The sequence below is a fragment of the Diadema antillarum genome, unplaced genomic scaffold, assembly GCF_040938485.1.
Source record: "Diadema antillarum isolate AM-2024a unplaced genomic scaffold, OU_Dant_1.0 seq00002393_RagTag, whole genome shotgun sequence".
NCBI classification, from domain to species: Eukaryota; Metazoa; Echinodermata; class Echinoidea; order Diadematoida; family Diadematidae; genus Diadema; species Diadema antillarum.
This window is the reverse complement of record NW_027273004.1, coordinates 459-16,122: the sequence shown is the minus strand read 5'-3', so window position 1 is coordinate 16,122 and position 15,664 is coordinate 459. Positions and strand designations below refer to the sequence as shown.

At 38.3% G+C, this 15,664-nt stretch overlaps 1 protein-coding gene across 1 annotated transcript in view; it reads left to right on the top strand.

The window, feature by feature from the left end:
• Positions 1–15,357, top strand: part of LOC139714710 (hamartin-like) — a gene marked incomplete at both ends in the record, with an annotated part of 29,462 nt that extends 14,105 nt beyond the window's left edge. The window contains 6 exons of the mRNA XM_071626384.1: positions 4,188–4,261; positions 7,521–7,717; positions 10,134–10,937; positions 11,888–12,764; positions 14,447–14,627; positions 15,194–15,357. Of these exons, the coding sequence (XP_071482485.1) occupies positions 4,188–4,261; positions 7,521–7,717; positions 10,134–10,937; positions 11,888–12,764; positions 14,447–14,627; positions 15,194–15,357 (2,297 nt within the window). The remainder of the gene's footprint in view (positions 1–4,187; positions 4,262–7,520; positions 7,718–10,133; positions 10,938–11,887; positions 12,765–14,446; positions 14,628–15,193) is intronic.
• Positions 15,358–15,664: the final 307 nt, after the last annotated feature.

Genomic DNA, 15,664 nt, shown 5'->3' with positions numbered 1-15,664 from the left:
GGTATAGGAATCACTATGTCTGAGGTTGGGTGGCCGGTCGGTCGGTTGGTCAGTTGGGCGGGCGGGCTGTCGGTCGGGCGGTCGGTCCGTTGCAAAATCTTGTGGATCGAACTCCTCTCTCATTTTTTGAGCAATTGACCCCAAATTTGGCATGTGTGACCGCTATCAAAGGAAGATGTGCAAGACACCTTTTTCGTTAGTATCGCATAATGCGTTGCCATGGCAACAACATATTTTCATAAAAACTTGTGGATCGAGCTACTCTCTCATTTTTTGAGCAATTAACCCCAAATTTAGCATTTGTTACCACTATCAAAGGAAGATATGCAAGACACCTTTTTCGTTCGTATTGCATAATGAGTTGCCATGGCAACGGCAAATGTTTTAAAAAATATTACAAAATGTTTTGGATCGAACTCCTCTCTCATTATTTGAGCAATTGACCCCAAATTTGGCATGTGTGACCGCTATCAAAGGTAGATGTGCAAGACCTTTTTCGTTAGTATCGCGTAATGCGTTGCCATGGCAACGGCAAATTTTCATAAAAACTTGCGGATCACCCTACTTTCTCATTCTTTTGAGCAATTAACTTCAAAGTTGGCATGTGTGACTGCTATCACAGGCAGATGTGCAAGACATCTTTTCCATGAGTATTTCATGAGTTGCCATGGCAACGGCAGATTTTTTTTTTTTTTACCAATCATACAAAAATGTGTGGATTAACCTAACTCCTTCAGTTTTTAAGCATTTGGCTTGAAAATTGGCACATGTGACCACTATGGTACGTAGATGTGCATACTGACTCTTTCGTCATTGTTGATCAATGCGTGGCCATGGTAACAGTAGGCCTATAGTTTGAATGAAAATCATACGAAAATATTGTGGATTCAGGTAACTCCCTCAGTCTTCAAGCACTTGACTTGAAATTTGGCACACATGACCACTATAGTGTATAGATGTACAAACTTGATCTTTCGTCAGTGGTGAACAATGCGTTACCATGGTAACAGCTTTTTTTTAACCAAAAAGCATACAAAAATATTGTGGATTCAGCTAACTCCCTTAGTCTTTGAGCATTTACATTGTAGCTTGAAATTTGGCACACATGACCACTGTGGTACGTAGATGTGTAACCATAATCTTTCATCAGTTTTGATCAATGTGTTGCCATGGTAACAGCATATTTTGAATGAAAATCTTACAAAAATATTTTGGATTCAGTTAACTCCCTCAGTCTTTGAGCATTTTGCTTAAAATTTGGCACATGTGACCACTATAGCATATAGATGTGCAAACTTGATCTTTCGTCAGTGGTGAACAATGCGTTGCCATGGTTACAGCATCTTTTCACTAAAATGCATACAAAAATATTGTGGATTCAGGTAACTACCTCAGTCTTTGAGCATTTAGCTTGAAATTTTGCACATGTGACCACTATAGTACGTAGATGTGCATACGTAATCTTTCGCCATTGTTGATCAATGTGTTGCCATAGTAACAGCATATTTTCAATGAAAATCATGCAAAAATATTGTGGATTCAGGTAACTTCCTCAGTCTTTGAGCATTTGGCTTGAAATTTGGCACATGCAACCACTATAGTACAGAGATATGCAAATTTCATATTTCATCATTGTTGAACAATGTGTTGCCATGGTAACAGTGCATTTTAAATGAAAATCATACAAACATTTCGATTCTCCTATAAATCTCTCTGTTTTAGAGCATTTTGGCTTCAAATTTGGCACATTGTTACCACTACATTACCTAGATGTGCAAAAAATCTTTTGTCAGTGTTGAAAATGTGTTTCCATGGTAACAGTATATTTTGAATGAAAATGATACACTGATATTGTGAATTCAACTAAGCCCCTCAGCCTTTAAAGGACAAGTTCACCTTCATAAACATAAGGATTGAGAGAATGTAGCAATGTTAGTAGAACACATCATTGAAAGTTTGAGGAAAATCAGACAATCCGTTCAAAAGTTATGAATTTTTGAAGTTTTTGTGCAGTACCCGCTGGATGAGAAGACTACTGCAGTGTATGAATAACTTAGATGTCAAATGCGTACAACAATATAAGGAAAATATAAAGAGAATTTCACAAAATTCCATCTGTTGAAAAAAGTATACATTCCCTTGACTCGTTACCGACAAATGTTATGGGTAATATTATTCCCCCTGCCTTTAGAAAGAGGCAAGTCAAGTGCTCTTTTATTATGCGAAAAAAGTGAAAATATGTTGAATTTTCTTTTACATTTTCTTTATACTGTTGTACGCATATGACTCACAAGCTGTAGTAGTCTCCTCATCCAGCGGTTCCAAGACAAAAATTTAAAAAATTCATAATTTTTGCATCGATTGTCAAATTTTCCTCAAACTTTCACTGATGTGTTCTACTAACATTGTTGCATTTTCTCAATCCTTATGTTTATGAAGGTGAACTTGTCCTTTAAGCATTTGGCTTGAAATTTGGCACATGTGACGGCTATGATATATGTAGTTGTGCAAACTTCATTTTTTCTTAATGTCCAACATTGTGTTGCTATGGTAATACAATTTTTAATGAAAACCATAGAAATCATCAGTTTATTTATCTTGCTCACTCAGTTTTTGAGCACTTGACTTGAGATGCGGGACATGTCACTAAAAGTGAGCAATACATTTATTCACTGTTGGACAGTGCATTGCCATGGTAACATTTTTTTCCCATTAAAAAGTAAAAAAATTAATCCTGGTTGAGCTAATTCCCTCAGTTGTGGGTGGGGGTATATTAATCACAATGAGTGATATTTCTAGGTTTGTTTGTTTTTCAAGTCAGTAACGACAGTGGCCCAATTGACCCCTTTAGAGGTAACAGGTTGAGGTGATAGAAATAGTTCAGATTTACATTTTCATTCGTATAAAAAAAAAGGACCTGTATGACTTATACATAGGAGTGATCAGGCTAGCTTGTGGGTTATACAAATTTGCTCGTATCAATACTATCATACATTTTCCCCACTTTTCTGTTCATAAGCAGGACCACAAAACACTGTCCCCAAGATCCAAAGCACCAATGGTACATACATTGTAACACCTCCGGATAGAGTTTGACCCTTATATTGTTTGATGCCCATGTAGGGAGAGGGTAATGAGCTTTTTGATAGTTCAGGGAGAAGCTCCAAGAATGAAATTCACCCTACCATAATATTTAGTCCTCTGCCCCAAAATGTTTTCTGCCTTCAGTCCAACTGTCCTGTCTGTCAGTCTGTCTGTCACAGATCTTGTTCTTGTGATTAAAGGAAAAACTATTGAGGGGATGTTTCTTGAGGTATGTAGGTAAGTGTTCTACTAGAGGTGTAGATATGTTGTTCAGAAATTCCTCATCAGTAGTAAAAAAAACAGTGTTTAAAGGACAAGTTCACCTTCATAGACATGTGAGTTGAGTAAATACAGCAACAATAGTAGAACACATCAGTGAGAGTTTGAAGAAAATTGGATGATCTGTTCAAAAGTTATGATTTTTTTGAAGTTTCTGCTCAGTCAAGGCTGGATGAGAAGACTACTATACCTTGTGATGTCACATGTGTACAACGATTGTAAAGAAAGAATAAAGAAAATTCAACATATTTTCACTTTTCTGGCATAACAAAAGAATACTCGACTTCTCTCTTTCAAAAGGCAGGGGGAATAATATTACCCTAAACATACGTCAGTAACAAGTCAAAGAAATGTGCACTTTATTCAAAAAGTAAAGTTTTGTGAAATTCTCTTTTTATTTTCCATATATTGTTGTACGCATGTGACATCACAAGGTATAGTAGTCTTCTCATCCAGCAGTGACCGCGCAAATATTTTAAAAATTCATAACTTTTGAACGGATTGTCCGATTTTCCCCAAACTTTCACTGATGTGTCCTACTAATATTGTTGCATTCACTCAATCCACATGTGTATGAAGGTGGACTTGTCCTTTAATTTTGTGGAATTTCAGATTCCTTATGTTCTTTATTCGATGTCCGGTATTTACAAATGCTTCTACTGCTATGTTTGTTTGATATTAGTTTGCTTATATAAGCCAGCTTAAACATGGAGAGATGTTTTGATAAAGATAACATATTTCAGTTTCACTATAGTCATTATTACTTTTCATCTCCATGTTTCGTGCAGAGATATTGAACTGTCTAATGAACATTCATATTTCAGCCCATGCTGGAAAGAGTGCGGATGCATCCGCGATTGATTACTGGGCAGAAATCAAAGGAGACAGACTTGACAAGGTTAGTGTTGCACTTCACCATTGCACTTCAGAATTAGGCTGTAGTGTTGTGTAGTATCTACCCAAAGCTAGTAGGTACACAAAGTTTGCTGCTCTCTTTGGACCACACTTAACTCTCAGATCTGAAACAACCTCACGAAGTTTGTCTTCAAGTAACCCTTCTCATCTTTCCTCTGTCTAACCACTGCCTGACCAAATGGCCTTGTTCCTAGTGTACCAGCAGCACCCCCGTTGGTTGTGTCATTCTTGGACAAACCAGCCCATTAGTGTACACACACTTTCTTGTCCCAATCTAAACAGCTGTATACATCATATCATGAAGGATACCATATCCATCCACATCCATTCTTCCTCCGCTCTTTTCATTTCTTTATACTAGCTTGGTCAAACCACTCCCCCATTCTCATGGAGATTAGTTAATTTACATATATTTAAATATGTAATCTATTCAATCAATCAGGATTCAATTGCAAATGTGTTAGAGGAGAATGTCTCCTGCAGTCATAAAAAGAATGCAGAGATTCAGATTGAGAGCTCTCTCGGATCATCAACCACAGCATCAAGCAGCATGCTACTCTCTGATTAGCTGTGACTTGGATACTCTCCGATATTACAGTGTAGCAAATGTACTCCAGTGATTTAAGATTGTGCTGAAACCTATTAATACAGTGCACTCCCGTTATAACGAACACGGTTATAACGAAATTTCGTTATAACGAAGTAAATCTTCTGGTCCCAAAATTATCACCATTAAAGTCTATGGTAAAAAATTCGCTTATAATGAACACGGTTATAGCGAAATTTCCGTTATAACGAAGTCTTTTCCGAGCGCCACAGACAAAGAAAAACAAAAGAAATATGCTCCGTTATAACGAAATGCGAATTGCTTTCGAAAATACGTAGCGGAACAAGCATTTATAGCGTCTCTACATGGGTGAACGCTTCACACCACTGTGTGTTCGTTTCACAATTTCTGAGGGGAACTTGCGTTTGTTATTGTGATACAGTTATCCCATCACATTTCACATAGCTTTCCAGTGTATGATGAGTATTCAGCAAACAGAATATGATATATACAGTGTATATATGTGGTTTCCTTGTTTTCGTTATATATTGTATTTGTTCGGTTATAACGAAATTTCGTTATAACGAAAGAAAACTGCTGGTCCTGAGCATTTCGTTATAACGGGAGTGCACTGTAGTCCAAAATCCAATCTCGGACTTCAAACTTTATCAATGCATTTTAGTCTCCTGACTCACATTCAACGGTGTTGGGCTCCCCATATATACATCATACACTCTCCCACAAGAGAGACAACAATAAAGTATGATCCCTTACACAATAGTAGATGAGAAAAATTAAAGTACAGTATTAGCCCATGGTCAGCTCATGTCGTTAAGGTATAAACACTTCTTTGAGTATTCTTCACTTTGGGTTATTTTAGGACATACCAAGTCTTCCTTATGGCAGTTGTTGGAGAGATTATGATAAATGTATGTAGATGAAAAGAATCCTCATGGTGGTTAATCAGTGCTCCACACTCTGCCAGTGGCAAAGATGGTAGTGCAGATGTGCAGTCTATTGAAATCATTTTGCGTACTTCAATCAATCAAGTGCTACGATCCTACATGAAGCTGGATGCTGCCATTTTGTTTGAGCTTCCTGGGAAACGTGACGATGGAGCCTACACTCACGACTAAAACCCTATGAAAAATGTTAATACTTAAAAATGGTTTTTAGTTGTCATTCCAACTGTAGAAAAAAAAATATATACATATATAATCTTTTTTTAATTATTATTTTTAAGTCCTTAAATTTTACTGTTTTTTATTCGTACAGATCATGAATCATATTAAACAGATTTTACATCATCAAATTGATCATCTAGCTCCAACATACTCATAGGGATTGCGTGTTTTCGTTTGTTGACTATTGTAAACTCTATTTCCGTCATTTCATTAATTCCTGCTATTTGTTCTGGATCAAATGTTTCATTGTTTTAACATCATAATTTGTGATATACGATCAGTAAGCTCCAGATTCGTTTACTTGTGTGTATCTGAGATACAGTAGTATAATGGCTGGCCCAGTTGTGTACACATATAAAACAGTGTTTTCAAGACCATGAACTGGAGCAGTGATGGTTTGATGCACCTGCAGTAGGAGCTGCCAGGAGCAGCACAGACAGCAATGATGAATACCCATCTTCCCCTATTCCTGCTGTTTACAACCTGATGGGGTGTGAAGGAATGTGTACGCAAATTCCTTTGCCCTGCAGTTAAGTCTGGTGGCACATTGCTTTCTTGAAAATTTCCACCAGCCTGGCCTGGCTGGCATGGGTGGCAAGTTTCCCTCACATTATGTACATTGAGCACGCAATCTCTTTTAGCCTTATGTGTAGTTGTTTCTTTCAATAACCTTTTGATTGTTTGCCGTTACATTGTAACAAGGGTAATAATACCCTTGCATTTGGACAGAAATGTCTGAAAATTTATGCCAAGCCATCTATTTTGAATGATTAGGCCTATCCGTTTCCATACCAAACATCTTTTCGTAAAATTGACCAAACTCCTGTCTTTAGTAAATGAAATGATGCAGAAATTAGTAGAATATAAATATGTTTACATGTAGGGGGAGTTGATAGCTTTTTCATGATATCCAGAAATGTACCAGTACACTATGCCATCAAAAACCGGTAAAAATTAGGGAAATTTTTCACAGTTTTCTACTGTCAACATTGTTTGATATTCATCAAGTTAACTATCTCTAGCTGTTGCCTGGACATGATGGACCACTAAAAAGTGTTAGCAATTCACTCACTGAGCTGATAATGAGACTGATGCAAACGAAACCATACAGCGTTCAAAATGTCCCATTATCGTGGAGTCGCCAGTGTACACATATATAATGTTTCAAAGACATTTAAACATGTACTGTTTTAAATTGCCCCTGCAACAGTCTGTAGAAGTTATAACTTGTATTACTTGTTGTCATGTTCTCTTATTGTCCAAACTAACAGATGCTGCTGTTATAGAGTCTGGGTTTGTAGAGTTTTGTATTTTACTTGCGCAAATTTCTTTCTTCTCATAGCTCATTCTCCTAAATTGCCTGTACAATATTAGATTAATTCTGCACTGCATTACATTTTCCATGGAATACCAGTATGTGTTAAAGACCCCATGTTGCACAACCCTACAGCCTTCTTGCGAGAAACAAAATCAGATTATCAACTGACATATTCTTTTGTGGAATGCCATAGATGGAGGAAAATGGAGGTCCATGACATTTTGATGGAGTGCGCCCGTGTTTCCTTGGATACCACAGAATCAACATGTGATGACCACTCTACCAATAGCTTGTCATTGTCAGAGTCTCGGCAAGGTGCAACATCACATACTGCAACAAGGAGCAATGTGTCATCAGCCTGTAAGGTAGCATCACCAGTTACAACATCAGGTGAGCCATTACTTTCACTCAGGCCTTTATTGTTTACCGTCTTCATACCTTTACCCTGCAGGCTACTGGACACATGTTTTTTACAGGTTGTCTGTCTGCCCATCCTAAGTTACATTTTGGTGATATAAGAGACTATCCTTCTATGGATTTTCTTGACACCTGGCCTTGGTATGCTACATGAGATGTAGATGCCCTGAATACATTTTTGGAAAAATCCCTCTGGGCTAAAGGTTAGAAAAGTCACTGAAAGTTGATCGTTAAAAGAGGACAGTTTTCAGCTGTAAATACATATGAAGATACCCCTAGTGGTGATATTGTTTGGAAGGAAGGGTAGAAACAAATTGACAATTGTTTTTTTTTTTTTAATGAAATGCTAGGGTCGAAAGGTTATACTGTATACGCTATATATTTTGCGGGGGGTTTATTTTCGCGAATTTCGCGAGTCGGGAGCTATTCGCGAAATGAACAACACGCGAAAATATTTACCTTCCAAAATGAATCCCTTGCCTTGATGATACGAACATTTCAGTACTAGTATACCATGTCATGGCTTACCGAACAGACCATACTGACTAAGCTTGTTTACGTACATTTAGCACGTCCACGTCTACTTACGAATACTCAGTGTAGAGAGCCAATCCATTATCGCAAGGGGACCACTCGTCAGAAATCTAGCGCAATGGACTTTTAACCACTTCAAAAATGTTGAATTCTAACTTACTAGTTCGCAGAGTTTGGTAAGTTTTTTCCATGCAGTGTATAACTAGTATCATTCTTATTTGCTAGTAAGTTGAAGATTCACACTTTCTTTGCCACTTCATATTTTCTCTGGTCCCCCAATCGCGAATTTAACCACTCGCGAAAATGTGTGACAGCGGCAATTCGCGAAAATTTATGTACGCGAAAATTATAGCGTATACAGTATTACTTTTGCTAAAAGCTGTCTATTCCAGCTATTACCTCTGATAGGAATGTCATGTGATAATGTAAGTTGATAGACATGTCATGTGATAATGTAAGTTGATAGACAGGGTAGTAATAAATTGATATTTATATAACCAATTGAATGGTGATGGGTCAAAGATGAATGCATTAAATATTCTCTAGTCATAGCTTCAGCTAGAAATGTTCAGTTGTATAATCTGGTAAGGATAGAAGTGCATATATGTTTAAATTTCCTGATTGGTTTTTAAACCCACCGTTTTTTATGCCTCCGCCCGAAGGGTGCCGGAGGCATTATGTTTTCGGGTTGTCCGTCCGTCCGTACGTCCGTCCGCATTTGTTTACGCAATAACTTGAGTAATATTGAGTGGAATTTTACCAAACTTGGTCCAGGTGTAAAGTATAATGAGGCAATAACTTAATTGAATTTTGGGTGAAATCGGCTGAGGTCAAAGGTCAAAAGTCAAGGTCAAATCATGAAATTGTGTCCGTTTACGCGATAACTCAAGATTGGATGAGGCAAGTTTCACCAAACTTTGTCAAATGATGACATATGATGGGGCAATTACTTCATTATATTTTTAGTTAAATTGGCCAGAGGTCAAAGCTCAAAACTCAAGGTCAAATGCTCAACATTTCACTATTTTCCCCTTATCAATGCAATTCCTGAAGGTATTTTCTTGAAACTTAGTGTATACGTGAACTACCAAATGAAGATTCTCCAGAGAAAGTTTCAGGTCATCAGGTCAAAGGTCAAAAGGTCAGAGGTCAGGTGAAATCATTTAAGTTTCACTTTTTTGTTCATATCTTGCAAATGGTTCAAGGTATCTTTATGGAACTTGGTACATGTACTGACTGGCAGGGATTATCGAGGGAATTTTTGGGTCAAAGGTCAAGGTTAACTCCTCAAAATTTCACTATTTTCTTAGGAGAACCATGCATTATGGCGGAGGCATACCAGTCGCCATAGCGACATTTCTAGTTTTTTTTTTTTTTTTTTTTTAACAGACTTGGAATCATTCTCAGTTACAGGGAATGGAAACTAGGTTCAAATGGTTCAGAATGCTCCCTGGAGTGCCTTGGGCTTGGGCCTTATAGGTTTTAAGGAGAGAAGAATAGAAATATCTTCTTCATCAGACCATGTACATTGTAGTACAACTTAGTCATATGGAATACTGGTAAACTGGTACTTGTAACACCATTTCGTGGGTGGTTGTATTTACAAGTGAAACTATGATGACAGAATAAGAAATAAAAGATTATCTCTTTAGAAGAAAAGTATGTGAATTCCCATCCTATAGATGAACACAACCTTTTCTTCTTTTTTTATAGGAGGCATTAGTGAGTTTTTAATTCATGGGTATCAATCTACCTGCAAAATTAACTAAAAATAAAACACTGCCAATAATACTGTGTAGTAGAATAAGCTAATGTGTCATCTTTCATTACATCATGGTGTGTTTGACCTTTACAGATTCACTATCATTAAGTGACACAAAACATGCGTCATCCACCAAGCAACAGACTCCTACCAGCCTGCCAAAGAAGCCAGACCCAACGTCCAGCCTGATTTCCTCTCAAGCCATCCTCTCCATGATGTGGAGTCCTGCTGTGGATTGCGGACTGACCACCCCTCCCAGCTCTCACCCCCCTTCTCCTGGAGGCAGTTTGATGGACCTCAGTACAACATCCTCTCTCCAAATGGGGTATGGAGACCCATCAAGCTCCCTTACTACTCCCCGTGACTCTCCACATTCAGCTTTTGGTGAGGAGCAGACACAGCGCCTCTTTAACATCAGTGAAGGACACACACCAAGCAAAGCAGTTCGCAAAGCTGTTCGCAAGGGCCCTAGTGCTCTACCCCGACATCAGAACATTCTTCAGAGAACAACTTCTGCTCCATCTACACCTGGTTATGAAGCCAATGGTGCATGGTTACCTACATCCCCCATCCGAAAAGGGAGTGTTGATCGTTCTGTATTTAACTTTGGCGGACGAGCGTCTTTCATGCGTCAGGCCTGTAAACCAGGGGAAAATCAGAACAGCAATCGAGAGTCTACGGTTAGGTCGCTGCAGTCATCTGGCAGGGGGCCAGGACCAGGGCTTGAAGAAAGAGTGTTGGAGGATTCTGTTGAAGAAACAAATGAGCAAAAAATGAAATGTCATAAAGCTCAGCAGGAAGACTCGTCTGATGAGCATGGAACATCAGTCTCTCTAAAGGATTTACCTAATGTCATCAAAGATCTGTCTGCTGAGCACAGAGACCACAGAGAACAAGGTGATGAAATGCTCTTTTCTCTTCAATTCAATTTAGTTTGTTTATGCTTGTCTTTCCACTCTGGTTGCTGTCTTTTGTAGTTTAAGCCACCACAATGTAGTGATACTCCAAATACTTGGAGTACACTACAAAGTATGTGGGCCAGGATGATATCTGTACCTTCCCATGTCCTCTATGCACACATGAAAAAATCGATGTAAAGTAGTTCAAGACACATTTTTGAAGAGTACTGGAAAGTTCATTGCCATGGTTACAATGCATTATGGCCCCCAAATATGGACAAAATGCTGCAGATTAAAATTATCCAGTTTTCACATGAAGCAGAATGAATTTAGCACACATGGTAAGTGTGATCTGCTAGGAAAATTTTTAAGAGTTTCAGAATTGTGTTGCCTTGGTAACAGTGCATTATGGCCCCCAATCGGGGGAAAAACAAAAACAAACTTGCAGATGGACCTTTTTCTCCAGTTTTTAAGCAGAGCAAATCAAATTTGGTAAACTTGTTGGACTGTGCAAAGTTGTGCAGGACAAATATGATAGGTAGTGGAAAGTCTCCTGCCACGGTAAGAGCATGTTTTACCAGTACAGAAATGTCAGACAGGTGTTAATCACCTTCAATGATGTATACAATGTATATATATAGTTTGAAATTGCATGTATGCTTTGATGACTTTTTTAATGAGGTAATTAAGAATATTGAATACAGTATGATTTCATCCTCTGGCCCAACATTACAGTTTACATTCAAAGCAACTTTTAATTCATAGTTTAAAAAACATATTGAGACCTATAATGAGAGAAAATTGCATAAAATCATAATATGCAGTAAAAATAATTCAGCTTTTAGTAATGTGTAGCTATTTGCTTTCTCCCATTTTCTTTTTATTCTAATGCCATTTATGCCATTTATCTCTGTGTATGTTGGCATGTTTGCTTGTTTTTTTTTTCAGAGGATGCAAACAATGCTGAGGTGTTTTCTATCGTCAGTAGTCCACAGCACAACGAGGAATTCATGTCGAAGGTCATTGCTGGTTTAAACCAGCACAAAGGTGAAAGTAAGGAGTCCACACACTACATTAGCACTGCCTTGAATGGCACCCCCAATTACAGCTTTGTGATGAACAGTACACCCAAGTTTGAGGTTGGCAGATCATTTGGTCCTTCTGGACATGAAATGGCAGAAGAGAAGGACAGCAATGATCTACCAGCAGAACACTCTGACTCTCTTTGTGACTCAGAAAAGCCAGGAGAAGGGCAGAGCACTGACAAATCATCAGTACAGGCTGGTGAGTGTCAGTGTAATGCAGAGCAAAATAGCATCAGTGAGGGTCCTCATCATAGTCCAGGAGGGCAGAAGATCAGTCAAAAACTCTTTCGTGAAGAATGTGCTGGTAATACCTCTTCAGAAAAGCCAGGAGTAAGGCCGGCATATGCCACTGGAGAGACAACAGAAGAGACAGAATTAACCCATAAGGAACCACAAGAAACTCTTCATAGGCAGTCCAGCATCAACCAAGGTTTCACCCCAATTAGAGACTGCTCAGTGGACAGCATAGAGTCCCCTTACACATTTACCAGCAGTGCCCACACCTCTGCCCATCAAGCCTTCATGGCATTCAGCCACCTTTTCCCTCTTGTCACACCTTCATACCTATACACATCTCATTCGGACATGGCCACATCTGTCTCCCGGAGTAAAGGTGACCATGTGACATCATCCGAAGTGCAGAGTGTGACCAATCCTCTCCACCTGGTGTTCTCACCAACAGAAATACTAGACAGGCATATTGCCATGAGTGATGAGGTCCATGACAAAGAACTCAGCAGGTAAGTGTTTGTATGACTCTGCCCCAAGGTCACCCCAGGAGGGTGCCAGGGGCATACATTGTACACAATTCATTATAACATAACATAATACATAGTTTTTCTTCGCCTGTAGAAACTTTAATTTTTTGCTCTGAAATGGTCACATATGCATGAGAAATGTGTGAAATTACGGCATGATTATACAATTTCTGTTGAGTTCAAAAAAAAGTGAAATATTAGCCAAAAAGGTATGCGGACAGTATTGCAGTCTGAGAACATATCCTACATGTATCATGATTGCTATGTAATGTTTTATAATTGATTGGTAATACTGTACAGGGATTTTGTAATGAAAGATTTTGGCCATGGGGTCAAAGGTCAAGTGAAAATGTTGAAATGTTACAATTTTGTCCCGATATTTTTTAAAAAGCTCAAAGTATTTTGATGAAAATGGATGTTGCCAGTTATGCAAGGGTCACAAAGGTTTGTATAAACGATGCGTTCGTACGAATGTCCCTGTTCGTACGAATTCTGGAGTTCGTATGGCCACCTTACGAAGAGAGGGATTCGTACGAAGTTAAAAAAAGAAAAATCTTGGACAAGTCCATTGACCAGGCTACGAACTTATGAATGGTCTACAAACGGTCTACGAACACTGGTTTCGTACGGCCTTCTTAAGAAGATCGTACGAAATTGTTTAAAAATCCTTCGTACGGCGTTCATAGCAGTTCTTAATGGTATTTGTGACCGAGCCATTAGTGATTATATAAAGAATTGTGGGCCATGGGGTCATAAGTTCAAGGGTCATGTGAAAATGCACAAATTCCCAAATACTTTCTCTCTTAAACAATTTAGCTATTCATCCAAAGGAAACCTAGTTCAAGGAAAGTAAACACTCAACACATTTGTGACAAAAGTGTTATTTCAGTATTACGCCAATTTTGTGAAACTGTCGTCTCATATTGTTCAAGACATACTCTAGACCTATTGGGAGAACCATGCAACTTGGAAGAGGCATACCAGTCGCCATAGTGACATTTCTAGTTTTTATACTATGTTATACTTCATTAGCTAGATTTTGTACCTACATGTGTAATTGTCGAATTGGCAACACATTTCAGGATATAGAACTTTCTGTTTCTCTCCTGATTTGTTGAGTTTTCTTCATACATTTCTGGTTTGGTGCAAATCTTATGATTTTAACCAGTTTCAGCTGATCTTTCTCTGATATTAGATATGCGGTGTAATTCGCATATTCCAATGTACAGATGATATGATGATTTCTGCAGCAATATTACCATGGGAATTTCTGCAGCTGGGAATGTCCAATGATGATGTTAATTGACAGACAGGGTAGAAATAAATGTACAATTATTAATGTAAACGTGGTATGGCAGTACTAAATGTAAAAAAAAAAAAAATTCCATGGAGATGTTGAGTTAGTGGCAAAAAGTAATATCATTACATTATCACATTATCTTATTCTTCTTCTCTCTGGCAGGAAAATATACTCATGAGCTCACTTGTACTTGTTTGCCAAAGGACAAAATATATGTTCAAATATTTAAAATGTGACTGGGGAATATCATATATCATTTTTCCCCCTTCAGGGCATTACTCTACTTAGTTGTAAAGGCATCACATCTCTGTGCTCTTTATATTGCTTGTAGAGTTGAAAGTTCATGCTTTGTTTTGATCGGCAGACTGCCTCTAACAAGCCAGAAGTCTGTGAACTGGACTCACTATGGTGGCTCTCCTCCAGCTGATGAGATCAATGTGCTGAAGGGGCAGCTCCAGCTCCTGCACAACCAGCTCCTGTATGAGAGACACAAGAGGGAAGTTCATGCAGGCAGGAACCGACGGCTCCTTGGCAAGACTCACAAGGCACTCTCTCTTTCTCTCTCTTCATCTTAAGTGGGGACGCAATACTGAAGAAACTAGAAGTTCACTTGAAGAAATATGTTTTGAGGACATTTCTTTTTATTTTGGAAAAAAGAATGCTATCATGTACTTTACAGTGTTTTTTGTTTTTTTGTTTTTTGTACATGAGTTTTTGCAAGTTGACTGATATTCGCAAAATTAGCAACTCACAAAAATGTTGCCATGTATATCAGTTCAAAAATGGGAAATTATGAACTTTTCTTCTCAAAAGGAATAATATATATACTTTTCATTCTGACACTCTGGTTTTCAATCACAAATGTAGCTATTTGTAAACATTTATGTGCAACTCCCAATTCCGGAAATATAATTCTCACAAAATCTGTGGCATATACATTGATATGTATCTAATATCAGAAGTAAACTTTAATTGAAAGTAGGGAACAAAAGGCCTGAATATTTGAAAATATTGCTTTTGAAGGAGGGGGAGGGTTTAGTTTATGACAGTCTTTATCAGTGTAAGTCATGGCTCTTTAAAAACTTGTCATACTACCTGTGGTTGTATTCAGGCCAAGGCACTTGAGGAGCTGAACACTGCCATGAAAGACCAGCTCCGCCTCCAAGAGGAAGAGATCCTTCGGCTCAGCACTCGGGTCAAGCAGTTACAGCTGGAGAAACGCCAGTTCAGCAATGATTGCAGCCTCAAGGACCAGCAGTTACGAGATGATGTTCGGTGAGTAGCCTCCTCCCCCACCTCTCTTCTTATCTCTCCCTCTTATCAAGTTTCAGCCTTAAAAGTTGCAGATTGTAGTACTGCATTCAAACACTTTGCAGATATGTGCAGCAGCAATTGCCCCATGCTATGCAATTGTGTGATACATGTATGTGAATAGGAAAACAACAATAGTTGATATAAAGTCATCATATTATTTCAACTTATTAACTATTTTTTTTTTTTTTGTGGAGGGGGGAGGGGTAATCAAACTTGATATCCATAGTTCAGTTGTTATCCATAAAAGTGACTAGGTTTACTACCAAGT